This window comes from Cibotium barometz, chromosome 32, assembly GCF_041138505.1.
Source record: "Cibotium barometz isolate CiBa-2024 chromosome 32, ASM4113850v1, whole genome shotgun sequence".
Classification (NCBI taxonomy): Eukaryota; Viridiplantae; Streptophyta; class Polypodiopsida; order Cyatheales; family Cibotiaceae; genus Cibotium; species Cibotium barometz.
The window spans coordinates 46,623,129-46,650,938 of NC_141077.1; the positions used below are offsets into that span (position 1 = coordinate 46,623,129).

The 27,810-nt window shown below is 44.8% G+C and overlaps 1 protein-coding gene across 3 annotated transcripts; it reads left to right on the top strand.

The window, feature by feature from the left end:
- Positions 1-223: 223 nt before the first annotated feature.
- LOC147620259 (uncharacterized) lies at positions 224-27,810 on the top strand. Of its 3 annotated transcripts, none has more exons than XM_086772438.1 (6): positions 224-617; positions 1,051-1,153; positions 1,352-3,012; positions 24,956-25,076; positions 25,415-25,480; positions 25,571-27,810. In XM_086772438.1, exons 2-6 carry the CDS (start codon positions 1,115-1,117, stop codon positions 27,293-27,295), a joined length of 3,612 nt encoding a protein of 1,203 aa, XP_086628564.1. In that variant the 5' UTR covers positions 224-617; positions 1,051-1,114; the 3' UTR covers positions 27,296-27,810. The 3 variants fall into 3 exon arrangements, with proteins under 3 accessions (XP_086628564.1, XP_086628567.1, XP_086628566.1); XM_086772441.1 differs by having other exon boundaries at positions 370-617; positions 1,051-1,120; XM_086772440.1 differs by lacking the exon at positions 1,051-1,153 and having other exon boundaries at positions 370-617.

Consider the following 27,810-nt stretch of genomic DNA (forward strand, 5'->3'; position numbering starts at 1 on the left):
GTGTAATTATGACTCCTCGTCCATGAGCATGGGCGAGAGAAATTTAGACGTTGAGCGCATAGGCCCTCTACATTTCTGGGTTGACCTACACCAAGCGGTAAAACTGACGTTATGTCGGCTTTCCACCTTTACTTAGGGTCCTCTACACTTCTACATGAACTTCACAACCGACTACCAGAGGTTCCTCAACCCGGCTATTAGGGTGACGTGGGAAAACTATCCAAGGGGTCTTGGTGCCTTGAGGGTATGCTAGCCCGCCTGCGCCAGGAAAGCATACCCTCAAGGCACGAAGACCCCTTGGATAGTTTTCCCACGTCACATTAGGGTTATGGCGGCACCTTAATTTCTTTTTTGGCAGCCGAGGAGCCCGAAATTAAACGAAAATGTTTTTCAATGAGATTTGATAAAATAGGTAAAGCGTAATCATTCCACGCACGACACAGTTGCTTGGGTTAAAACTAAACTCAGGTCAGCATTCAGGTTGATTACTACTTCCCCTTCTCTGCTACGGGCCATGCCTGCGTGCTCTCTGCCGATTTCTTGTCGATGTTGGTGCTTTCTGCAGCGATCTAACGATTTTACTCTTCTTCCGCGGCGTGGCCATGCCAAGTCTACGGGTATGTGGCCCATCTATCTGCCCTTTTGCCTCTGAATTTTGGGCCTTTTTTTTGGCATTTTCTGTACAAGGTTGGACGGTGCCAAGAGTTAGGGTTTTCTTTTTGGCAAGAAGGCAGGCCTTTTGGATTCATCTATGTTTCATGTAGCATTAGCGGTTAGGATTTGAAGGTAGGAGCTTGCCATAGATCAGGGTTTCTGCTTGTGTTTGGCAAAACTTTATGGGAAATCTTGGTTCTGTTTGCGTTTCCTTTCATGTACATCATGCAATGGATTAGATATCCTGTAGGGGTTCAAGGAGTAGGTATTTTTCTGATGCCTCGGTAACTCTCAGTCCCTTTTTTTCCCTATTTGTCGCATGGTCCCGCCTGTGTAAAGTTTTTTTTTTTTTTTTTGATTTGGTTTGGTCTGCGATTTGCTGGGTTTCTGTTGTAGGCCTGTTTTCGAAGAATTACTGTTCGCAGCAGCATCCGACCTAGGCATTGAAGCGCACAGAGGAATGGAGGTTGTCCGTACTGTTCATCTTAGCAGTTTATATGTCTGTAATCAACTTTCTCTTTTTCTAACATTGCATAGAAAAACATTTTTTTTCCATGTTTTTCAATCAAGGTGTACCTTTTGTTCAATTTGATACTTGATGTTGTACGTTCAGTCTACTAGATGATGCATGTGGTTCTGAATCATTAAAGAGGAGAAACTTCCTTTGGTGGTGGTCTTTTTTTTCATGTGGCCACAGGCTCAGCAGGAAAGCAAGCCACGAGGTTCAAAAGGTGTCAGCTTATCATCGGCTACACCGGTTCGGAGACGAAGCATTAGGCACCTAGTAGAGCCTCCCCAGAAGCAGTCAGCTATGGTTTTTGATCCATGCGATCCATACTCATCTGCAATGGACAACATACCTTTGAAAGACTTGTTCCCCAACATAAAGGTTCGGAAGCGGTCACAGGGGAGAAAAGTTGAAGCTTCCGACATGCCATCTCCTAGAAACATGGAAAGTGAAGATTCTGTCAGAAGCAAATTAAGAGATTCTTTGGCTGCAGCACTGAAAACAGTTGACAGTGCAGAGTGGGATCAGGATCGGGGACAGGACTTAAAGCCAGAAAACCAGATGGGGGATCAATCTGATGGCATTCCGAGTTCCACAGAAACAGAGGATAAAATGGCAAAAGAGGTAGTGGCAGTGGGTTTGGAGCATGTAGTACCAGAAGGCAATGTAGAGCCTGATTGGAAAGAGAATTTGGACAAGCTTGATTCAATGCAAGATGAAAGCAGCTTTTTAAAAGAAGGAAATTTGGACTCAACAGAAATGGAAGTGGCATCTTTTAAGAGAATGAAGGTAGAGGCAGAGAGGATTGAAAGGGAGGATGCTAACAATCGGAACCAAGCATCTGATTTAGCTGAGAGAGTGGCCATTGACATCGAATCAGAGCTGTATAGGCACTTCGGTGGTGTTAATAGGAAGTATAAGGAGAAGGCTCGCTCTTTGCTTTTTAATTTGAAAGACCGCTCCAACCCAGAGCTTCGGTCTCGAGTTCTTGTCGGGGAGATCACTCCTGAGAATCTATGTAGCATGAATGCAGAACAATTGGCCTCGAAAGAATTATCACAATGGAGAATGGCCAAAGCTGAGGAGTTTGCTCATATGGTCGTCCTTACAGATGCAGATGCAGAGCAGCCAAGGCTGGTAAAGAAGACTCATAAAGGTGAAATCGAAGTCAAAGTTGAAAAAGATGATGTTCTTACTGAAGTGGTTACTGCTGGTTCACAGCAGAGATTTGCGCTAGCAACCAAACAGGAACCAGAGGAGACTGGTGCAAGTGTTGTGCCAGGTCCTTTGAGCATCAATCAGGATCCTGATGATGTTGTGGTTGAAAGGGATTCAGAGGTTCTGGAATTTTCCCCCATCAGAGAATTGAATTCTACAGTTGGGATCTTGGTTGCTGCGGATCAGGTTCATGATAAGTGGATGCAGGACACAGGTGAGGAGTCAGGTGAAGCTGAGATGGAATCTGCTTCACAAGAGGAAGGGGATGCTAGTCTTCCTGCAATCATGTCCCTTGATGAGTTCTTAGGCTCCAAGAAAGGAAAAGAGCCAAAATTAGCTATGAAAGCTGATGAGCTAGAACTAAAATTGGGCCGAAATGAGATCAAGACTGAATCAATTCTCTCTCAAATCAACACCGTGAATAGCCCCTCTCTGATGAGCTTAAAGGACAGGGTGCCTCAGAAAGCTGTTGAGAGTCTGAATCGCAAGACTGCAGTGTCTGGGAGCACCAAAAACGGAAGTATGTCTCAGAAGGAAAGAAAGAAGGAACATAGGGTTAATGAAAAGCTTTGGGAAGGCAGTTTTCAACTGTCAGGGTGTCAAATTTCACCAGTGCTTGCTCTTTACAAAAGGTTATTTTTTAACAATCCCTTGCTCTTAGAATCTAGGAAGGCAGCCCAAACTTTTTGAGTCTAGGCATACTTTAAGCAACTCATTTCTTGGTGCTTTCCCTGTTTGAGAGCATGTTTGTCTTTTATTTCTGTCTGTATGTGCTGAATCTTTTTGACATCTTTGTTTAAGTTGTATACAGATGGATGATTTTACGTTTCGGGGGGTGAACGATGGAATTATGTATTCTTACTTCTCCTTTAGCTGAATGAGTGCACCTTTGCTATGGTTGGGCTGACCCCTTGCCTGGCTATCCATGAATTGCATGCATGTTGCATCAATCAATAATTAGGAAATCATTTGCACCTTTTGTATTTTCAGGTGGTCCAAAGGGGACTGAAGTACCCTTTTCAACTCATGGCACGGTTAATGTAGGAAACTGTCATCTTGCAAGTAGTAAACTACTGCACAGGGTTAAAGACATCTTACAATGTAATTGATGACCTAATTAACACATAACAACTATCAAGCATTCTTATAATAAATCAATTTTCATGTTCTAGGCTTGTTTAGTGAACCACTAAAAATTCATGAAACACGAACTCATTCGAATAAACAATTTACTGGATGGATTTTAGTATAATGCAACAGCATATAGTTCAAGAAGAGTGATTTTACAGTAAAACAACCCCAATTACACATGAGACGTGTGTGTATCATTCAGCACCAGGGAAGAACATCCAGGAAAGTAAAGATCAATTTTCAGAAGAAACCCATTGAAACTGATGATACCAAAAAGAGTGCACCCATTTTTATTGCTTGCATTTAAACACATACAATTCTTAAACACAGCAAGTTATACTATTAGGGCGGACCAGTCAATTTTAGTAGTCAAGAGAAATGGGAAAAGGCTAAGAGGACTAGCAGTTGTCAAGGACAGATGTTTTGTTGAGTTGAAGAATTTTGACCCTTATTGTTGGAATGTCCTAGTTAACGACTCGAGTTGGTGTAAGATGTAACACGCGGAAGCTCTAGGAGTCTTCTTTCAGCCCTAAACACACTTGAGAACCATCTGATGCAAAAACGCAGGTATAGAGAGAGTAGAGAGAGAGAGGTGTGCTGGAAAATTCAGTATATTCTATGGTACAAAAAGGTACCTAAATCTGCAGCCATGGGCTGCCTTACATAAAAGGTGGTAACACCCCAAAATCTGTCCCCTATGGGACCCCTAATGATCCAAACCCCGAGAGGGAGAGAATGAATAAAACAATGAGCACTTGGGCTATTTATAGCCCCTTGAAATCCATGGGGAACTGGCCGACTGCTGGTCGGCCAGTATTAAATGCATAAATGCTATTTAACTCAGCCCCAACTGGATTTACTCTTGGATCTTGATGCGCCTGCTGCCCTTGTCCTCTGGTTCAGCCAACCTCTTCAGTGTGCAGCCGACAGGTCTTTGGCACTGCTGATGTCAGCCGGCAGTCCTTTCTGGCAGCCAGCCGACAGCTTCTTCCATGCCTTGGTCCAAGTCCTGCTGCAGTTTACATTGCCATCAGTGCTCTGTGCTCTATCATCCTGGTTCTACTCTTTATTTGGTTGCCCCTTCTGGATCTAGCCCTGAGAATGTCCATGGCATCTATGATGCACATGACATCCCCCTTTGCTAAACTTGATGATGGGATTCCAACCTGCTCTTGGATGACTGTCATCATCCCAATCCTGTCCCGAAGTCCCTCTGTCATCATCCATCCCTGGCAAACCTTTTTCTCTGAACACCCGGCCTGTTCTCCAAACCACTTTGTCTCTGACGAAGATCTATGCATCGGTTTTCCTCTAGTCCACAATCCATTCTTGCCCTGACTTGGAACACCGTCCTGGTCTTCATTCTTGAGAGATGAGTTTGGCACCCTCACATCACCCTTGGAGGATCAACCTCCCTTGGGGCCGTTACCTGAGAACCTATCTGGCTCACGGAACTGCCATCCCCTCTGGCACTGTGGAACACCACCAACAAACCTCCTGGGAGTTCTTCCCGATTTGTGTTCCTTGCCTTGGGCTTTGAATCCGTGTACTTTCCTGTACTTGGACCTGTACACCATCATCTGGGACTGGTCAGTGTTTAGCTTTGCTGAGCCTGATGCTCTGATACCAATGTAACACGCGGAAGCGTTGGGAGTCTTCTTTCAGCCCTAAACACTCTTGAGAATCATCTGATGCAAAAACGCAGGTATAGATAGAGAGAGAGTAGAGAGGGAGAGGTGCTGGAAAATTCAGTATATTCTATGGTACAAAAAGGTACCTAAATCTGTAGCCATGGGCTGCCTTACATAAAAGGTGTAACACCCCAAAATCAGTCCCCTATGATCCAAACCCCTAGAGGGAGAGAATGAATAAAACAATGAGCACTTGGGCTATTTATAGCCCCTTGAAATCCATGGGGAACTAGCCGACTACTGGTCGGCCAGTATCAAATGCATAAATGCTATTTAACTCAGCCCCGACTAGATTTACTCCTGGATCTTGATGCGCCTGCTGCTGCCCTTGTCCTCTGGTTCAGCCAACCTCTTCAGTGTGCAGCCGACAGGTCTTTGGCACTGCTGATGTGTGCCGACAGTCCTTTCTGGCAGCCAGCCGACAGCTTCTTCCATGCCTTGGTCCAAGTCCTGCTCCAGTTTACACTGCCATCAGTGCTTTGTGCTTTATCATCCTGGTTCTACTCTTTATCTGGTTGCCTCTTCTGGATCTAGCCCTGAGAATGTCCATGGCATCTATGATGCACATGACATAAGAGCATTTTTACAGTTGGTTTGATGCACCATGCCTTTTTGTTCTGTGTCGGAGGAAGGCGTCTTTGGCATGGTCATTCTTTTCGTGGAGACTCTTAGGTGGGGGTATGAACAGTCAAAGCCTTCTTGTTATTTTAAAAATGTAAAGTTTTAAGATTCGTGGGCTGCTCATTGCATGCACAAAATGAAGTGCAGAAGCATATATCAAGCCTATGGTGAAACTGTAACCTATATTGAGCCTTTGGGCCACAGGTTTATTGGCTGAAGAATTGATTAGATGCTGGGGGCAGTCTGAATGCACAGAACTGAGGACATTGCTCTAGGTTAGTTAAGTGAGGCGCCTTGCTGAAGAATTGATTAGATGTTGAAGGCAGAATGACAAAAGGGATGTACATGTAGAACCGAGACAGGATGCTGGAGGGCAATGCTCGCTGTAGGATACTTTAGAGGTGGCAGTAGAAAGCTGGCTGAGCAGAGGGATGCTAGCTTGGTGAAATTCTAACTGCTGGTTGGAGCTGCTGAGCAGTCTTCTTTGTGTCAGCCAGCCTCCTTATTGTCAGCCCCTTTGCCAGTTGGCTGTCTCCTGGCCCTTCTCTTCTCTCTGCCTTTGCCTTTTCCTGCCATGCCATACCACTGCTCCTGCCCCCTTTTTTGGCTCTTTTTCGTGTTTGCATGATCAAGGCTATGGTGTATCCATAGTGTGTGTAGAGAGAGAGAGAGAGAGAGAGAAAGAAAGAAAGAACGTTATATTAACGTCTACGGAAGACCCCAAGGGCCCGTGGGACCAAAAGTAATACAATGGTACCATGGATAGATATACCGAGCCATGGAAAACTAAAAGAAAAAGTAAAATGAAAACATCTGACAGCACATGTGATCAACAGATGATTCTTTGTAGAGTGAGATATGCTGTGATCAGCTAATGACGATACCCGCCTGGGCCAGAACTGATTTGATGGTGGAGTGAATGCATAGTCACAGGGGACGGAGGGGACGGCAGCTTGGAACGCGGGGACGCCGATTCGGGATGGACCAGCAACGGGGACGGACGGGGACGGACGGACGTCCCCCATGGCACGTTTCTCACAAGGGACGGCGACGGGGACGGCACAGGGACGGGGGACGCCGGTGAGGGACGGACCTGTGAGGGGACGGCAGAGAGATGTCTGCCATTTTTGGCCGTTGCGCTTCCCATTTCTAGCCTTTTTTAGCTGTTGGCTCTTTGAGGCTTGTTTGGCCCTCTCTCTCTCTCTTGCCCTTGAGGCTTAAGTTTGAGCCTTGGGCCTTGGGCCTTGGCCCTTGAGGCTTGGCCCTTGCCTCTCTCTCTCTCTCACTTGCCCTTCCCTCTCTCTTGCCTATCTAATATCTATATATAGAACAAGGCTACAAGGCTACAAACATGGAGTTTAGCGTAAACGGCCCTTCGGGCCGGGGGGGCGTGACTCCCCCCCGGACCCCCTGCAGAGAGGGGCTCACGCCCCCCTCCGCACCTTCCCCCAAGTAGGCTGGTGTGAAACTGCGCGCCGCAACGGACTCAAAATTTACAGCCCATATGCAGTAGGTGTATAATAACTCACCGCATATGCATGTAGCCTGGTTGGCAGTGTGCCAACCTTCTCTAGAATCGTCTCATGCTATCTGGCCACAATCGGCCACCATCCGGTGTTTAAACCGGGACTTATCAGGTGACCCGTGCTACTCATAAATGCCTTCTCCTCATATAGGGGGGACTCACAAAGTAGAGTTGGCCGGTGCCTGCGTAGTTACCTGAGGGTGGAAAAACTTAAAAAAAAAAGTATTTTTTGAGTGCCGTTCCCTCCCCCGTCCCCGTTCCCTACTTATGGCCGTCCCCCGTCCCGTCCCCGTCCCCGTCCCCCGTTAACCGTCCCCCGTTCCTTGTGACTATGAGTGAATGCCAGGCCTCTGTGATGGGAGCGTGTAATGTCGGTAGAGAAACTTACGAATCTGTCTCTGTGCGGTGGAGGTACTTGATGCTCTTGGTCGGATACGTCTGGCTCTTAGAATGGATCGAGCTCTCGTGCTAAGAACTTCTCTGGGGCGTGGAGCTAGAGCATAGGTACAGATGGTGGGCTCTGATACAAATAGAACAGCTCAGAAGGCCCAATCATAATCTTCCTCGTTGAGAGAAATATTATCTGTTGTTGTGAATGTTTTGTCTTCTTTTGTTGTGCAAGCTTTTGGTCATCTTCATCTTCTTCTTCTTGGACAAGGTTGGCATGTGTCTTCTTGTTTTTTGGCCATTCTTTTGAAGCATCAATCCTCTGTGTGTTAAGAGTTTGATTGTTTTTCCTTTGCCTTTCCTCTTTGTGAACATGGCATTCTCTAGCTGGAATTTTTCTTGTTCTGTGAGGTGGCGGTCTTTATCTATAAGGATGGCTTACCATTTCATCATATGACATTCTTGAGCCACCCTCGGTACAGTGAGGGTTTTGAAGTATTTTGAAACCCCTTCTATGCTATATAAAAGCACTGCTTTCATATCATCTTCATCAACGTTTGCCTTTAGATTGCATAGTTGTTTAAGGATTGAGCCTAAATTGCTCAAGTGTTTTCCCAGGGTAGTGCTTTCATTCATTTTCAAATTGATTAAAAAAAAAAACACCTTAGAGTTATTAGTTTTGTTACCAAAAAGGTTATCAAGTTTATCCCATACCTCCTTGGCTGATTCGTCAAAGTCCACGTGGTGGATGAGATTGTTTGCAAGATCAAGACCAATGAGGGCGAGAGCTTTGTTATTTTTTTCATGCCAAGCTCAAACTTGTCATCAGCACCTTGATTTTCTGTAGGTTCCTGGAGTGGTAATTGGCCCCTTGTTGTTGGGGTAAAGGCACTATGCCCACCCTTATAGTGTGTACAAGCCCATAAGTTATAGTACATAGTACACTTAGTACTTTTAATGTACTAAGTGCACTATGTGTACTAGTGCAATATACATGTGTGATAGGGGAGTCACACACACACACTTGGTGAGTTGACTTATCCCCACAACTCTCTCTCTCTCTCTCTCTCCCTTGTTTCTCTGTGTATGTCTCCCACATGAACTCTAACCCTAATGAACTCTCCCATTCAACTGGTATCAGAGCTTAGGTAGCTGCCTTGATCCTCTCCCTCTTGGTGCTGATTTTTCTCTACTGGTTTAAAAGCCATTCTGCTGGTCGTACCCTGATTTCTCTGCTGGTCGCCATCCAGACACACGGCAGCAGTGCTGCGTGTGTAGAACTGTTGCTGGCGTTAGACGAGTTGAGTCCTACGAGGCGAAGCGCAAATACACGAACGTGGCGCAGGCTGGCGAGCGCGAACACACAAGGCGTGAGCAAAGCAAAGCGCTACTAGGCGGAGGCGGCGAAGGCAACAACGCGTGTAGCGCAAGCCACTAGGCGGAGGCGGCGAAGGCAGCAACGCGTGTAGCGCAAGCCACTAGGTGGAGGTGGCAACATTGAGTCGGCGGCAGCTGGTAGGCAGGCGAGCGAAGAATAACACCAGAGCACGCTGCCCAACCAAGCAGCGCAGAGGGCTGCCCAGCCATTCGTACCTGCTAGCGCATCTTTGCCTGGCGGTAAAGTAACAGATCAGGTTGCAGGAGAAAGGGTTGTCGGTAGGACTGGCTGAAATCCCTCTTTCGCCCTGTCTCTCACTGTGGGATTGGTGATGGGCAAATGCAGCATTTTGCTGAAAAGCATGCCAAACTAGAAGGATTCAGGTCTTCTTTCCTCTTTCAACACAAAGAAATTCAGCTTGCAAATCTGAGAAAAATCAAAAAATTACCTGAGGTATTTGCTTCAATTTTTTGGAATTTGCATGTCCAATTTGCAATTGAGCAAGTACAATCATCAATTGAGCAGGTCAGGTGCCGAATTGCTCAATTTTTGAGCAAAATTGGCAAAATTGGGTGACATTGGTCACAATCAGGATCAATTTGCAGGAAATTGGATGTCAGAATTTGGGGCTTTTGATGTAATTGTGCAATTAAGCATTCATACATGCTGTATGATGTGAGAAATCGCACATTTGGGCAAAATTGCAGAAAATTGTAGTGCAAATCAAGGGGATTTTGTGCAAATCAAGGGGCTTTGTGCCGATTGGATTGATTTGCATGCAGGCAATCGCATTTGATGCTTTGGGCAATGTGTTGATGCCTGACAAGCACTCAATGTGCCTGTAAATCAAGGGGCTTTCATGTATTGGATGTATATGTGGCCAGGGGGAAGCATTGCGAAGACTTTGGATGCCTCCATGTGCGTCAATGTACCATGTATGATCAGAAATTGATCTTAAAGCAAGGGGCTTTTCAAGGTTTTATGCTTGTTGAGCTTGGCAAAGCAGCAGGCAAGACTTTTATGCCTTGAATCCTCAGAAATCAGCTTGCAGTCAAGGGGCTTTTGCCCAATTTCTGTTCGGGACTGTAAAAGTCTGATTTTCACTCATTTGGACAGCCAGGAGAGCATTTATTGCTATTGTACTTGCTGGTACAGATTTGGTACAGCTTTGTACAAGTTTTGGCATGGCTGCACATTGATTTGAGTGAGCAAAAATCTCAATTTCAGTTGCTGTACTTGGGTACATCATTGGTGAGCACTTGGTATTGTTGTACAGTACTTTGGAAGGGCAACAGAGCACATTTAAGGTGCTGTCCTAAATCTGCAACAACCGGATTTTGGTGATTTCATCACATACAATGGGAGTAGAGTTGCATTTGTGCTTCCGCAGTGGGAGATAAAGCTTGGGAGAATAACTGTGAGCACTTTGTGTGCTTTTGGTGCAGTGTTTGCACATTTTGCAGGGAGTCAGGCATTGACAGGTTGCATATTGCTATGGCAACCACAGGTGAGAGCTCTTCATTGCTTCACATCAAGAAGCTTGAAGGCTCACATAACTATGATATTTGGCAAACCCAGTGCTATAATGTGTTGCTCCAGAAGAAGCAGCATAAGCCTATCAAAGAAAGGGGTGTAATGCCCGCTTCTCTTACTGTTGAAGAGAGTGGGAAGATATGGATGAGCTGGCAAGATCTACTATCATGTTGTTTGTGTCAGACTCTTTTACTTTTCAGCATTCGTGAAGAGAAGACAGCTTGGGGAATGTGGCGGACTTGTATGCCCAGCAAAGTGTCTCAAGCAAAGTGTATTGGTTGAAGAAACTCATAGGTCTTCAGATGAAGGAAGGGGCGTCTGTGACAGCCCATCTAAATGAGTTTAATGGTATTGTCAGCCAGGTCATTAATCAAAAGCTGGCAATGGACGATGAGTTCAAAGCCACTTTTCTCTTATGCACTTTGCCAGAGAGTTGGGACACATTCAGGACAGCCACTAGCAATTCGAATGCTATGCTGTCATATGCAGATGTTGAGGGTGCTCTTCTTCAAGAAGAGATGAACAGGAAAAACAACTCTGTTGGAAAGTCCAATGCAATGAAAGCACGTGGGAGATCCCAGCAAAGGGGTAAAAACCAAGAAAGGGGAAGGAGCAAGTCCCGCTCTAAAAAGGACTTGGAATGCCATTATTGTGGCAAGAAGTGACACATCAAAAAGCAATGCTACAAATGGAAAAATGATCAAAAGGAAAAGGGTCCAGGGAAAAGGCAAAGACAAAGACAAAGATGAAGCCAAAGGGCAAAAGTGGAGTCAAGATTGAAGAAATCAATGTGTCACATGCAGGTGACAGTGAGGATGAGGTTCTATTCACGTCTTCACTTGATGCCCATTCACTTCTTACAGGAGATGGTCATGGTATGCACTCATGGATCATTGATTCATGTCACAGGTTGCAGAGACTTGTTTGCCAGGTATACTGCTGGCAATGAAGGAGTAGTTTATTTGGGTGATAACCATGCATGCAAGATTCTTGGCAGAGGTGATGTGAGGCTCGTGTTTTCAGATGGCTCACAGCTTATGCTCCATGATGTCAGGCATGTGCCTGAGATCAAGAAGAACCTGCTTTCTACTGGACAGCTTGATGATGCTGATTATGTTACCACATTTGGTCGTGGAAAGTGGAAGATTAGTAAGGGCTCACTGGTTGTTGCCAGAGGCTCTAAGGTGGACACTCTTTACTTCATGCATGCAGGTATTTGTCACCATGCTAATGTAAATGCAACCGAGCTGCCGGAAATTTCTATGTGGCATAGCCGGTTGGGACACATGAGTGTCAAGGGAATGGAGCAATTGTCTCGTTTGGGTTACTTGCCTTCTCTAAAGTTTTCAAGTTTTTAGTTTTGTGAGCATTGTATATATGGCAGGCAACTCTAGTGCCCCCACAAGAAAGCTCTTGGACAGAAAGATGCTCAGTTAGAGCTTGTGCATACAGATGTATGTGAGATGCCTCAGCTTTCTTTGGGAGGGGCAAAATATTTTGTGTCTTTTATTGATGATGCCACACGCAAGGTGTGGGTCTATCCTCTTCGTTTGAAGAGTGATACATTCTCAGTGTTTGAGAAGTTTGTTGCTCTTGTTGAGAATCAAACTGGCAAAACACTGAAGGCTTTGCGTTCCGACAATGGTGGAGAATATATGTCCAAACAGTTTCAGGACTTTTGTGATGCTAAAGGCATCAAGAGGGAGCTCTCTACTCCTTATGATCCTCCACCAAACGGGACAGCAGAGAGGATGAACAGGACCATTCAGGAGAAGGTCCGTTCTATGTTGTCACATGCTGCATTACCTCATGGTTTTTGGGCTGAAGCTGTTATGACAGCCGTTCATCTTATAAACAGGTCACCTAACACGAGGCTTGGTGGGAAAGTGCCAGAAGAAGTATGGACAGGGAAGCCTCCGTCATACAAGCACTTGAGAGTGTTTGGTTGCGTTGCGTACGTGCACATACGCAGGGAAATGCGCACCAAACTTGATCCTAAGTCTCACAAATGCATATTCCTAGGATATGGTGACAGAGGTGAAATGGGGTATAGACTTTGGGATCCCGTGAATAGAAAGATTATACGCAGCAATGATGTCATTTTTGATGAAATTGCAGAGGTTCAATATGGACGGGGGGAAGAAGACTAGTACTCCTTTGCCTCCATATGTGAAACTCAGTGCTATGGACAGCCCACAGTCAGATAGTGGCAAGGCTGATATGGCCAAGATTCCGTATGCTTCAGCTTGTGGCAGTCTCATGTATGCCATGGTTGCTACTAGGCCGGACATTGCATTTGCAGTGGGAGTGGTTTCTAGATACATGGCCAACCCTGGCAAGAAGCATTGGGAAGCAGTGAAAGGTGTCATGAGATACCTGAAGGGCACACATGATATGTGCATTTGCTTTGGCAAACAGGATGCATTAGTGCATGGTTACACAGATTCGGATTATGCCGGTCATCCAGATAACCGGAAGTCTACTACCGGTTATGTGTTTACATTCACAGGAGGTGCTGTGTCATGGATATCCAGGATGCAGAAGTGCATAGCCTTATCTACTACTACAGAGGCCGAGTATATTGCAGCCACAGAGGCTTGCAAGGAGGCATTATGGCTATCTCGGTTAGTGGTTGATTTGGGTTATACAGGGGATATTCCATTGTTGCATTGTGACAGTCAGAGTGCCATCCAGTTGGCAAAGAACCCTGTCTTTCATGCAAAGACGAAGCATGTGGATGTGAAGTATCACTTCATCAGAGAGGTGATAGAGAACAAGCAAATTCAGCTTGTTAAGATTCATACGGATGACAACCCGGCTGATCTGTTGACAAAGAGTTTGCCTCCGGAGCGGTTTGCTCATTGCAGACACTTGATGGGCATTGGATGAGGCCAGTTTCAGCCTTGATATGGCCTTGTATATTATCATGTACATGCTGATTTTTCTTTTCCTTCATTTAAGGGCACTTTGCCTTTAAGTGGGAGGTTGTTGGGGTAAAGGCACTATGCCCACCCTTATAGTGTGTACAAGCCCATAAGTTATAGTACATAGTACACTTAGTACTTTTAATGTACTAAGTGCACTATGTGTACTAGTGCAATATACATGTGTGATAGGGGAGTCACACACACACACTTGGTGAGTTGACTTATCCCCACAACTCTCTCTCTCTCTCTCTCCCCCTTGTTTCTCTGTGTATGTCTCCCATATGAACTCTAACCCTAATGAACTCTCCCATTCACTTGTGACCCCTAGTTCGGGACGAGTCAGCCAAGCTTCCACTCCACTGTTCGAGGTCAGGTGTACAAGTCCTGTTCATGGTCATGGTCAAGTGTGCATGTCCCGCACATGGAGCAGTGCTAGTCCGTACTATGAGTCACCCTCCAGAATAATGTAGAGGTGTATTGGCTCTGCCTGGGACACTAGTGTTAGGTTTAGAAGTCTTGTTGCATACATACTCTTGTATGTGGGCAAATAGGCAAAGGGGTAGCCCTATGGGCCACCCCATAAGGCCTTAAGGGCCTTGCCTACAAGGTGGGCAATCCTTATAGGCGAGTTTGAGGCTTATTTTATTGTTGGTAGGAAGTCAAATATAGAAAAGGTGGTGTTAGCCAGCCCTTACATAGAAGGGGAAGCCATCTCTTGGTGGATACATTGGGCCAAGGCAAATTCCAACTTTAGGGTTGTTGCCTACGAATGGGACCAGTTTGCCACGGACCTCAAGAACGGTTTCTACTGCCTCACTATCTTGAGCGGCTCGAGGATGAGCACCAGAGATTATGTGAGAACGCGTAGCGAGTTCTCCAATTTGCCAATAGACTCACACACTTGGCTTTTTAATTTCAAAAATTAGACGAGGATTATGCGAGAACGCGTAGCCAGTTCTCCAATTTGCCAATAGACTCACACACTTGGCTTTACAATTGCAAAAATTAGACGAGGACAAGAGAGGTCAATTCTTGTATGGTTTAGATACGCAAATCCAATGGAATGTGCGGCTGAAGGCATCCGATTAGATCTCACAAAGGTGGTCGAAATCCTAAATCGAGAGATTCCGGAAACTGCTTATGATATTCGTTGCTTGTGGGCATTTGCTAGGCATATTCCACCCACATCGACAAGTTTTCTGACGTCTCAGCAGCTTTCACTGATCTGCTAAGAGGTGTCAAGATTCAGAGGCAATGTATTCACACGACCCCTCGTGGATTACAGTCGATAGAAGATAGATCCCCTTCATGCGTGGCCGACAGCCACATGGTTCTCTCCACAAGCCTCCCCTGTCCATACAAGCAGCACAAGCTCTTGAGTCTGGTCCAAAACTGGTTCTTTTATCCTTGCCCTTCAAGGATTAGCCCTAGGCATGAGCATGCACATGTACATCCCCCTTTGCTAAACTTGATGACAGGATGCCAACTTCTGTTTTTGGATGACCGTCATCATTCCTTTGTCTTTTCCTTGGACTCCCAAACCTGTCATCCTTCCCTTCTTGGCAACCTTATCACTAAAAACCTTGACCGGTCTCCAAATCCACTCCAAATCTGATGAAGACCTTGCATTTGTTCCAACTTGTCCCTTAGCCCTTCATGCCCTGCCTTGAACACGTTCTGTGGTCTTTTGTTCCCACGTATTGAGTATGGCACTCTCACTCCACCCCTAGGAGGATCATCCTCCTTTGCGTAGTTCATGCATTGGCCCACAAGCCCCATAGCATTGTTGGCTTGCCTCTAGAAGCCATGACCCACTGTCGGTCAGCCTCTAGGAGGCATGGGCGTGCTGTCGGCCAGGCCTGCAATGCCTGGGCAGGAAGGCGACCAGCCAAAGGAGGGCTGTAGCTCAGTCGGCCAGCCAAAGGAGGGCTGTAGCTCAGTCGGCCAGCCCTTAAGAGGGCCTTCACAGCAGTTGGCCAGCCCTTGTGGAGCCACACCACAGGCGGCCAGCACTTGGGTGGAGCATTATGAAAAGGCACCTCCTTTTGGTGCATATGAAACAGGTTGTGGAGCATTATCTGCTGGCAGATTCCCTTGTAGCAAACCGGCCAGCATATATTGGTGCCTCTATAAGCGTGGGTTTGACTAGGGATTATACCATCTCATAATTCACATGTGCTGAAGTACTTCAAGGGCCAAGACAGCCAAGGGAAGTCTAAGCAAGGTGAACTTGGAGGTCAAGAGTCAGGTCACTACAGGCTGCAGATTTACAGCCAAGGTGGACCTATAGAACAATCGTTCGTTTTCGTCATTCAATAAAGCAAATACACCAATCCTTGGTGGGGGACCCTTTAGAGAGTATTTGGGACCCAATCGGGTGTACTTTGTCTTTGTTGTTGTTCTTTTCTCTCTCTCTCTCTCTCTCTCTCTCTCCCCCCCCTCTCCCTTCTCTCTTGCACTCTTATTTCTGCTACATTGTGCAATCGTCAAGAACCAAGGTGCTGAATATTCATTATCAAAGTATAATCCTGTCTGTAAAGCTTTCACATGTCACACCTGGTTTTGAACTTAGGAGGCTTTTTTGGCTCTTTTGCTTGTTGAAGTATGTGTTCAAATTCCGTGGGATCCTGCTCTTTAGGCTTTTTTGCCTCTTTTGCTTGTTTAAGTTATAGCTTTAAGAGTCTGTTTTGTTCCATCAGCTCTTGGATGAAATCTTGTTGCTTTGCGGAAGCATTGTTTCTTCTTTGATGGTGTCTTCTTTGCTGCTTTCTTCTTTTGTGGTGTCTTCTTGAAGCTTTCTTCTTCTTCTCTTGACATGGTGGACAGTTGGGTGGTTTTTTCTGACCTTAGTTTTACCATCCACGAGTGGCTCTCACTTTAGATAGCCAAGCTAGGTCTCAATCAAAAACTCTGATACCAATGTGGCATGCATAAGGTATGATCGTGTAACACACAACAAGGCCTTCTTTATACCTCTTATGTTTGAGTGAGTTTAAGCAATCCACTTTAATTCTGGAACATAGCGATAGAGCTGGAGATATAGAAGATGGAGAGTCGACACCAGATGGGGTCCAAACTACCCACTTAGGGCCCCTCCTGCATGCAGGAGTATTTGTGTTTATTACTTTGGAGAACTTCTTTACAATGCAGATGTTATATACCTGGAGCTAATCGTTAGATTAGTGGGTCTAATCCAACAAGGTTAGGGAACCTTGGGAGGGCCCTTGTGGGCAGGCACTGGTGGTATGGGATGCCAGTGCTGACAAGCATGTATCTGTGGAGTGGAACCTTAGCCCGTCGCTTGGGGGTGGTTCGAAGTATTGATCCTATGGTTGGGTGGTGAGCTTGCTTGCACTTGTTTTATTTGGTTTTCTCTAGTCTTGTTTGGAATGTGTTTAGGAGGTCTTGGTTAGACAAGCTTGGGAGGACTCTTACACTTGCTATCAGAGCAACCTAAACGTGGAATTTACAAAGGTTTGCGCGTCTTTCATGGTTTATTTCACGTCGAGATCCCCAAGTTTTCTCCCTGAAGGGCTGCAATTTTTACTCAGCTATCTACCCTTGACATGTACCACCTACGTGTAGGCAAGGGGATGAATTTGATGGCCTGAAACTGTGGCAGAGAGCTGTACAGCCTGTGCACAGTAGTTAGCTTGTTGTGTGGGCAGCAGACGGGTATCATGTGGAAAAAAGCATGACACGCCAGCTTCCTACAGGGTAGCAACAGGGCGAGGATGTGCGGTAGGGAGCCAGGAAGAGTGGGACCAAGGTGACCAGCACAGAGAGCAGTCAGAGCAGCATCTGATGTGCGCAAGTGCATGTGGGTATGAACTGTGCAGGCTGCCAGAACGGGAGAGAAAAGCGAGTTGCTATTTTTGAAGTTTTTTCTAAAAAAGAACTAAAACAGAAAGCATGTGTGCTGTTTTTTTTTTAAAAGAAACTTTCTAAATAAGTCAACTTTAGCCATTTATGGGGTTGCTAGTAGGGGGTGCCTATTTTTTAAATGGAAAAAGCAGTATGTGTTTTTTCTTGAGAAAAGCACTGTGTAGCCTATATAATAAGGCACATCTTAGGAATTAAACCATCAAACAACGCTCTTTTTAACGTTCAGCATAGGGCAAAACAGCAGGGAGCAGATTTCACACGCCACTTCTTGCACACGGAGCTCAAGGAAGGCTTTGGTAAGTGGTTTACGTGATGGTCTCAGATTTTACCTACAGTTTTATGTAGTTTTTTTCCGTCACTTTTCTGAAAATTCAGAATCGACACATATCAATCTTTCTTTCTTTTTCTAGTAACGCTCGCTTTTCTTCTTTCTTCCATCTCTCATATCCATGGCCAACTGGAGCATGGAGCCCCTAAATTTTTTGATTATGAATCTAGATAGGGTTGATGCTATTCCAGGAAAGGAATGGTTTTGCAACCATGATGTTCATGTCAATTGGAAGGGTCATACTTTGTCCTTTTTTATGGAGGGTCTTTCGATTTGTCTCAAGGGTGATTTTGCGGTTCCACCCTCTGCTCTTGTAAATTTAGCAGTACTTCATAATATAATTGGAAATTCAGATTATGAGGTGTTTCAGTGTGTTCTTGATCCCCTGTCATCTAATGTTAATTGTAATTTGAATACTGTTACAGACTTTAGAGGGCGGATTTTGCCGATGTCTTTCTTGTTGAATTGCCTTATGGTTTGCCGCCCAATAGGTGGGTGGATCATCAGATTGATTAGCTTCCAGGGTCTTAGCCTGTGAGTATAGCGGGTTACAAGATGAGCCATCTGGAAGAGGACGAGATTACCTGACAGTTGTCGAAATATCTTAGGATGGGACAGATACATAGGAGTAAATCTCCTTCGGGAGCTCCATTGCTTTTGAAGCACAAGAATGATGGTACTTTTGGCGGATGTGCGTAAATTATAAAAAATTGAATAAAGTTACTATAAAGAATAGATATCCTCTTCCCAGAGCAAATGATTTGATAGATAGGTTGCAAGGAGTTGCTTATTTTACAAAGATTGACCTTCGTATTGGTTATCACCAGATAAGTATATCTGAGATATCCTCTTCCCAGAGCAAATGATTTGATAGATAGGTTTTCGTACACGATTTGGCAATTACGACTTTCTCATGTTACCTTTTGGGCTCACGAATGCTCTTGCTACTTTTCAACAGATGATATGATCTATTTCGAGATTATTTGGGGAAGTTCGTTGTGATATTCTTAGATGATATTTTAGTTTATAGTCGTATCCTAGAGGAACATGTTGAGCATCTTAGGGTAGTCTTGGGTATACTAAGACGTGGTATATATATATATATATATATATATATATATATATATATATATATATATATATATATATATATATATATATACACTAAGACGTGAATGATTGGATTCATCTAGGTATATATATATATATATACTATGACGTGAACGACTGTATGCTAAATGTGAGTAGTTCACATACCTAGAGTACGTAAGTTTGGCACAACTTCATGGACTCATAAGGTAGTATCCATGTGGAATCAATGGATAGCACTTCCATGAAGTCAGAGGAATTTGAGTATGATTGGCTTGGACCTTATTCTCCACTGGTAGATATGTTGGAAGGTGATACAAAAGTGTTGTTGAGGGTCCCATAAGATCACAAGTTAGGAGCACGCTATCCAATCTCGTGTAAGGGTGGATGATGTAAAAACCCAAGTTGATGGGTGCTCCAAGCTTTTACTAGCATATGACCACACGGTTATCCAGTGGTGTCAAGAGGCTATTGCTACGTGGGATTCATGTCGGAATCCACACACTTCTTGGTGGGTTCAAGAGTGGCTTAATAATTATGACTTCACAGACCCTAAGTCGTGATACTTGTATTAGTCGTGATACTTGTATTTTGGGTACTTCTGTACAACTACTAATAAAATTTAAAATTTTAAAGGTCTTGCCGAACTATGATGGAATTTATTGTCTTGCATGTTTCTATGTTAGTAGACATGGATTTTTTAAAGTATGTTGGAAGGATACCAAGATTTACCAGGAGCTGCAAGCTATGGAGGTTGATAAACAAACATAGCTGAAGCTAAAGCATAGACAATGAAAGCTTAAAGAGAGAGTGTGTTAGAATACACTCTAGAGAGAGAGACTTGCATGAGTCAATGATGGGATAGTTGTGTGCAAGACCTTTATAGGCCCAAAGGTTTTTCTCCTGACATCATTGGTTGTCACATCACACACAAATCTCTAGATATTACTTTGACCCCTCTAAGAGGTGGTTTACACAAACACAAACACACACATAAGTGACCCCTTTAAGAGGTGGTTCACATGCACAAGTAAGACCTTGATTCTCGACAAACCAGCCTTGGGTTGCACCAAGAGTGGGGTTTTCCAATGGAAACCCTTGATGGGGCCTTTAAGATGCCTAGCAGGCTTCCTTTGAAGTTAGGGAAGGCAACAAAATAGGCTAAAAATGCAAAAACGGGCTGCAGCTTGAGCGGCTAGCTGAAGAGAAGAAAGAGAAACCCTTGGTGATGAAAGCTTGCTCTGGTTACCAAATGTTGGAATGAAGGTTGCAGCCAAGCACACCCACCCACCCACCCACGCACCCAAAGCAATCGTGAGAGTACAAGGAAAGGCAGAAACTGCTATGTATTGGATGAAGTGCTGAAATACAATATAAGTAAAATAAGGGCAGGTTCACATGCATAAGAGCTCGGGGAAAAAAACCCCTCTTATGGAGGGTAAAAAGTGTGCCTTGGCTAGTCCTATTGGTGTACACCCATCACTACCCATGCATCTGGCAACAACCATGATATGCTATGAATCTGGGAAGGTCTTAATACCAATGCCATGTCTAATCCCTTACAAATAATACCTTGAAACAATTAGGGTTTCTAGAAATTAGGATTTCCAAACAAGGGGGTTTTGATCAATGATTAGCAACACTTCAATGCTTGCTAGATTTGCACCCTCAATTTTAAAAAAATGATAAAGTAACGAGGGTTAATCACACTGATTAAGCAAGGTTTACAAAAAATGGAAAAAGGCCCAAATTGATTTTTTAAAGACTTTCCTGATTGATTTCTTTTGACGATTTGAGTTGTGCAGCTGATGTTGAGTTGCTGAGGAAATGAGTGCAGACACTCCACCTTGTTGCTGGTTGCGTGTGCTGTGGACTACTGCTTTATTAAAGGTCTGCAGAAGAGAGCAGCTCTTATGCAGGACTTCTCTGAGTGTACAGTAGCCCAGTAGCATTGGTGCATATACATACTTGGGTAGCCAAATCGTCATAATCATTTGCATTTTCTCAGCGCTAGTCTCCAGCAGAGCGTTTCTATACTCACAGGCTAGCCAGGAGGTGTTAAGCAGGTCATTGGGGCTGCATGTCCCCGTTTTTACTCTCAGCCCCTCTTGTATAGAGAACTGAGTTGTAATCGTCATTTTCTTGTACATAATACAGATGCGATGCTAGTTTTAGGATGCTTGTGTGTGCTGTGTGATTCCGCTGCCCTCTTCTGTATTTCTCTTGCACATACACATGTGTTCTACACTCCAGAACTAAGGCCAAGCAGTAGCTGGGACTTTAATTGGGAGGCTAGGGAGAGTCTTAAAAAAGCGTAAGGATCTCACTCGAGTTAAGTTCTACTTGGGCAATAGGAAGCTAAAGCAAAGGAGAAGCATAGGCACTTCCTGTTAGAAGTCATCTTCTGTCTATACATATACACCAGGGCCTTTGTTGTGGGTGTGCCCGCCCTTATTAGGTGTTTTCTCATTTTTCCCCTCTCTACGTATTTTTCCCCCATTTTTCCTGTTTTTTCTATGGCTTGGGTGGCTTCCTTGTGTTGGCAGGAGGGCCTTTGTGCTGGCCGACTGTACCTTCAAGAACCTGACCTCATATTTGTTTAGGCTTACTCAGGATAGCTGGCCGACTGAGTGTATTTGCTGGTCAGGCCAGTCGGTTGCCTTTAGCACAGGCCGATTGGGTATTTGGGGCCATATAAAATGGCCCCCATTCCATTTTGTATTATTCTCGGAATCTTCTTGTGTATATAGAGCAGAGTTACACGCCTCTATCTCTCTCTCTCTTGTGCTGTGATTTTTTGCACTGCGTTTTGCTCGTGTTCCCAGATCTGGTCAACATCTTCGCTGCGTATTCTGACATGGTATCAGAGCCTAGGCTCTAGATAGTTCTTGGGATTTGTGTGAGCAAGAGGGGGACTGTTGTGTTGCTGATTGGTGGACTGTTCGGGACTGTTCGGGAAGAGGAGAAGCAAGAGGACGGCGGGCTGATTTGCTGGACAGCCACTTGCAGGTGTTAGTTTTTCTTTGTTCCCACCCACCCACCCACCCTTCTCAGCTTTCGGAGGCAGAATTGCGTTTCCTGTGGTTTCTGCGGCATGCAAAGGATCATGGACTCTTTTACACAAGAGGGGGATTGATTGATGGAGTCCGACTCCACGGTTGGACTGACTCAGTTTGGGGAGGAGATTCGGACACGAGAAGATCTACTTCAGGCCCAGGAGCAATTTTATGTAGCAGTAAGAGGCAGTCATCTTTTGCCTTGTCGAGGAGAGAGGCAAAGTACCGAGCTGCTTGTGATGCTGCTTGTGAGGTGGTGAGGATGCAGAGGTTGCATTGCAAGTTTGGGCTTCCATTGGAGGAACCCATGGTCATCCAAAGGCACTTTGTTCGTGAACAGATCGTTGCTGATGACATCTTGCTAGAGTTCTGTTCGACGGAGGACAGTACGATGGACCTCTTCACGAAGTCGCTATCTCAGGATTTGCTCAGGCGGCACCCCAGCTCCCTGTGGTTGGTTTCACAGCCAGGAGCTGAGAGGGGGTGTTAGAAGTCATCTCCTGTCTATACATATACACCAGGGCCTTTGTTGTGGGTGTGCCCGCCCTTATTAGGTGTTCTCTCATTTTTCCCCACTCTCCGTATTTTTCCCCCATTTTTCCTATTTTTTCTATGGCTTGGGTGGCTTCCCTGTGTTGGCAGGAGGGCCTTTGTGCTGGCCGACTGTACCTTCAAGAACCCGACCTCATATCTGTTCAGGCCGACTCAGGACAGCTGGCCGACTGAGTGTATTTGATGGTCGTGGAGGTTCAGGGCCAGTTGGCTGCCTTTAGCACAGGTCGACTGGGTATTTGGGGCCATATAAAATGGCCCCATGGCCCCATTTCCATTTTGTATTATTCTCAGGATCTTCTTGTGTATATAGAGCAGAGTTACACGCCTCTATCTCTCTCTCTTGTGCTGTGATTTTCTGCACTGCGTTTTGCTCTTGTGTTCCCAGATCTGGTCAACATCTCCGCTGCATATTCTGACACTTCCTTGGATATGAAGCTATAGTAGAGCAAAGCACAGACACAGATTTAGGTAGTAGTTCAGGCACCAAAAGAAAAGCCAATAAAGCGTGAAGCCTAGTGCTAGTGAAAGCATTGTGGAATCGTCCAAGCTCAAACTGAAGCCAGCAAAGGTAAGTTGATTGGACGGCATGGCTACACACTCTCTTTCTAATCATTAATATTGCCTCACACGTCCTTCTAGACTATGTGACACTGAATGTTTCTCCACCATACGGAGGATGAATGTGAAGAGAATTGTACATATGCTTTCTAAGAAGGGAGTGTGAGATCCTCTCCATGAACCAAAATAGAAATTGATTTTTTTGGTTGACTTGACTTGGGAGTTGGAATTATTGCAGTTTTTGCTCAAAGCCTGGCCAGCCCCTTGACCAGAAGATTGGGAAGCAATAAGAGAAGATTGAAAAGGATTTGCAAGGCAAAGGGGTGTGCATGGCGGGAGAAATAGGTGGGGTGTGCAAAGTGGCAAATGAGGGGTGATAAAAACAAAAGGTTTTTTTTTTTGAATTAATTTGCTGAATGAACTTATCTTCTGGGCTCTCATTCAGGCGACCATTCTGCTGGCAGCCTGTATTAGAGAGTATGTGGGCAGCCCACGAATTGAATTTACAGCCCATGGGTATGCACATGTTAGGCAGGCCACACCTTGGGCAGCCTTTCTAAAAATGCCCACCTGTATCACAGCATATGCTAGCCTTACCACAATGGACTTGTCAAAAACTTTGTCCTGCATAATATGTAAGATAACCCATTTTTTATATATATGCATATTCTACCTCAAATATGCATCAGCCAATCCCTCTGTTATGCTCTTCTCTTCAAAAACCTTTGATAAAAAAATAAGCAAACTAAGATATCCCTTTCCAACAGGACTTTTTTTCTGTTGAAAATTTTTAATCAGCAATAAGATTATTTTTTGAAATATTTCTGAAATTGACATTGTCTTAGCATGATTTAGTGGCTCTGATACCACGTGAAGCAAACTCATAAGTGATCATGGTTTTTTTAAACTTGTACCCAAGATGGATTAACGAGCATTAACCTTGAGAAGGCAAATTATAAACTAGTTCAATGGACCTTCTTGGAGGATCTATCTAGCTCTCCACCCATCCATAGGAGCAACCCTGAGCTTGAGGCTAGATCAACACCATGCTTGACTCCTCTCCCAAGCCTTGGCGTCCCATGCCACCAGAGCCCTCAATCCAGGTGTTATGGTCAAGGCAGACCAAGCCCTGGTGAGTGTCCTGATAAGGTCTCCTTTCTATTAGGAATGCCATTACCCAGCCTAATTCTCACTGACAAAGATCTCCATTCTATTAGGAATGCCATTAACGAGTGTAAGGGTCCTGAACTTCAAGGTCTATTTACATAGCCCATTAACAAGTACCTTGAGAACTACTCAATTAGTACGAAGTGTCCCATAATCGAGCAAGTAAACTCATCAGGATTGCTATAATCTAGCTGTCTTTTGAAGACAACATATCTTTTCAAACGAATTTTGGTGAGAAATACATGCACACATCTGATCTCTCGGTGTCAGCTTGACAGGGGATTGTGATAAGAATTCGGGTTAGAGCCTGCAGAAAATGGGCGAGATGTAACATTGGGTACACTTGTCTATCTACTTGCAGCATAATGAGAGAGTGCTGAGCTTTCTTGTGTCATGTACCCGTTGCTGTATTTTGCTTGTCTATCTACTTGCAGCATAATGAGAGAAAGTGCTGAGCTTTCTTGTGCCATACACCTGGTGCTATATGATGATTTTAGTTTTAGAATTTATTGTGATTGATTGCTCTTGGGAAGCAATAATAGACGTCTTGGCATGCTGATTTAGTATGGTGTGAGAACTTGAGTGGACTTCACATGTGGCACTGATGACATGAATAGGAATGTTACGTTGAGGCTTTTTTTTGTTCTATCTTAACATTTGTCATACTCGGCCATTTTTGAGGACTCCTTGTAAGGTGTTTTTTTAAAATATAATGAACTATGTTGTGGCTGTTTTCTTAAACAGTGGAGATGGGGTGGAATTGCAAAGCTGGCCAAAGCTAATTGAGATCAAGGGAAGAGTAAGACTGGATGCTCTTGAAAAGTTCCTTCAAGAACTCCGCCTATCTCGGACTCGTGCAGTTATGGTACGTTGATGTGCTCTGTGGTCTACCAATAGGATATATTTTGTTGAAGGTTTGGCTTTCCATATTTATTGGTGCTTTTGGCAAATTCATAAGCATGCAAAGGTTTGATTAAGCGCTATCTTTAAATTGATAGCAATATAGTTTTTATTACAGAAGTGCAGCATTATTATGTTGTATGTGAATTAAATCCTGTGTTATGAGATCCCCGAATGCTTGAATTTCATGTGAAAGAAATCGGTCCCTTGGGAGGAGAGCATACAGAGCATGTTGCTTACGTAGGTGTAGCTGCATGAGAAGTCTGGTTCTGGCTGCTGAAAGCAATTGTTTGGGGCTTTCAGATCATTGCATGCCGTGTGGACGAAGGACAAACAGATCATGGAGCTTCAGTGAATGCTTTGAAAGAGGTAAGAGAGAGTATGAAGTGTGGCAGTAGCTGTATCATTTGGATGTCGGATTTGACTTTTTATAATCAGAAACTTGTTTTTGGACTACAGGCTTCCAATCAGTACCAGAGAGGTGAGAGAGTAGGCTATGCTGAGCCTGTTCCAGGCTATGAGCTTTACCTCTTTCCAGGGGGTGGCACCTCTTTGAAACTGCTAGTTGAGCATGGGTATCTCAGTATGGATCAAATTTTGGCAGAAGAAGAAGGCATATTAGTAGGTTGTGTGGTGTGCCGCCGGAGCCTAATACCCACAAATGCATCACACAAATCATCCAGTCACTACTTCAATGCAAATAGACATGCTTTGTCAGCACAATTGGATTCACCCACTCGCCCTAATGAAATACAATGGACTGGAAACGTGGTTGCTACATCTAAGACACCTTCTCTCCCTTTGCCTCCTCCTTCCAAAGAGTTTGAAAATCATAGTGATTCAGTGTCTTCTGTAAACTTGCAAAGAGGTGCTTCTGTTTCAAATAATAATGTTGAAGGTGGTGTACTTGCTGCTGCAAATAAGACCATTCCAAATAGCTTGCAACAAACGGCACACAATCCCCCTGAACCTGATTCTATCTTTTCACGGTCCATTCAACCACCCCACGACCCTAGATCAGGCAAGGTCAAGCCTGACTGGTTACAGAAGGATCGGATGGATGAGGATATTGGGGACGACTTGCCCCCTGGATTCGGGCCAAAAGCAATGACTATGGTCAAACATGGTAATGAAGAGGATGATGATGATGACCTTCCTGAATATGATTTTTCTGCTCAGAATTTGTCGCGCAACTTCAATAATGTCAAACCTCCAGAAGTTCACATAGGAGCTCCACCTCCTCAGCCTCAACCCTTTGGCACACAGGTCTCGTTTCCACAGGGCTCAACATTTCCCCCATTGCCACAAGCCCCTCAAGGGTCTGTTGGTGGGCTCTCTTCTCAACTTGAAATGTCTATTCCTTTCGACCAGTTCAATCCTTCTAGGCAGCACACTTCTCAGTTCCCAAGACCGATTATTTCTCATGTACGGGGACCCTTGGAGCAAGTTAGACCTCCTTTACTGTTATCCCCTCAAGTCTCCCAACCAATTCGCTTTCATGCAGTAGGGCCCCGTCCACCTCCAGGCCCGCCTCCGGGCCCACCCCCTTTTAATGTCTTTCCTCCAAGACCCCATCTGTCTGCAGATGGAGCTTTCGCTGCAAGGGTGCCTAGTGCTGCACAAACGCCCATTCCAAATGTGTTGCATGCAGAACAGAAGGATGCATTTGGTGCAAATCTTAATCAACCTTCACAAAATCAGCCCATTTTACCTCGCCTACATTATGGAGATCCTGCGAGACCTGAGAACGTCAGTGGTGTCCAAGATCAAAGAACCAGGGCTGGTATCCCGGTAATGCAAAGCCATCCTCTGCCTGTTTCACATACACTTACGGGTCCCGGGAACAGGAGAGGAACAAACCAAGCAAGCCGTCTGTGGGATGATGATGACATGCCGGAGTGGTGTCCACCAACACTTCCACAGCCAGAAAATCGACAGATTCCTCCTCGTCTCCCTGTGCTACCTATTGTTGAACCTGGTCCAGGTGCACCAGCAAGGGGTATGATTCCTCCACCCATGGGTGGGGGCTGGCAAGGGATGCCACCGCCGCCAATGGTACCACTGCAAGGAGAAGGACGAGGGATTCTACAAGCTCCTCCATCTACAATGCGATATCCGGGTCCATCTAGTGGAGGCATCTTTCCTATAGCAAGACCAGAGCAGTTTCCAGCAAACAGGAGTTGAAGCATTAGGCCAAATGAACCACAGGGTTTTAGGAGTGGCAAATAGAAAAAAGCTTCACTTGAGTTTGTGGAGTTTTATCATCTTGGATTGGATCCTCCAGGGTCTCAGCATGCATCAGACTTGCATTGCTGATTTGTATCTCACCTTTGTTTGTGGCAGCGATTGAAAACAAAGTGTCAAGTAAAGGGCAAGCTCTTGTAATATATTGGCATTAGAAAAGTTAAAAGACAGTTTATCAAGGGAAGGCTTTGAAGCCTGGGAAATTTGTACTGAGTCCCAGGTTGACTTTTGATTTAAGTGGTCTGAGATGCTCAAAATTGTATCAAAACCTTTTGATTTGTGACTTTCTTTTTCTTGAAGCATGTAGGTGAAAATCAGGTATAAGGCCTGCATAGGAGGGAGGGAGGAAGATGCCTTTGCAAGGTCTTTCACAAGAAAACAAGAAGTTAACAGTACTTGAAATGCTGTTGTATTGCTGTCTAAATTATAGTTTTACAGACGGCATTGAATTATAA

Coding starts and splice junctions, on each gene's coding strand:
- LOC147620259 (XM_086772438.1), top strand. CDS start 1,115: ATGGAGGTTGTCCGTACTGTTCATCTTAGCAGTTTATAT. Junction 1,154..1,351: donor TTCATCTTAGCAGTTTATAT/GTCTGTAATCAA, acceptor ATGTGGCCACAG/GCTCAGCAGGAAAGCAAGCC. Junction 25,077..25,414: donor CTCGGACTCGTGCAGTTATG/GTACGTTGATGT, acceptor TGGGGCTTTCAG/ATCATTGCATGCCGTGTGGA.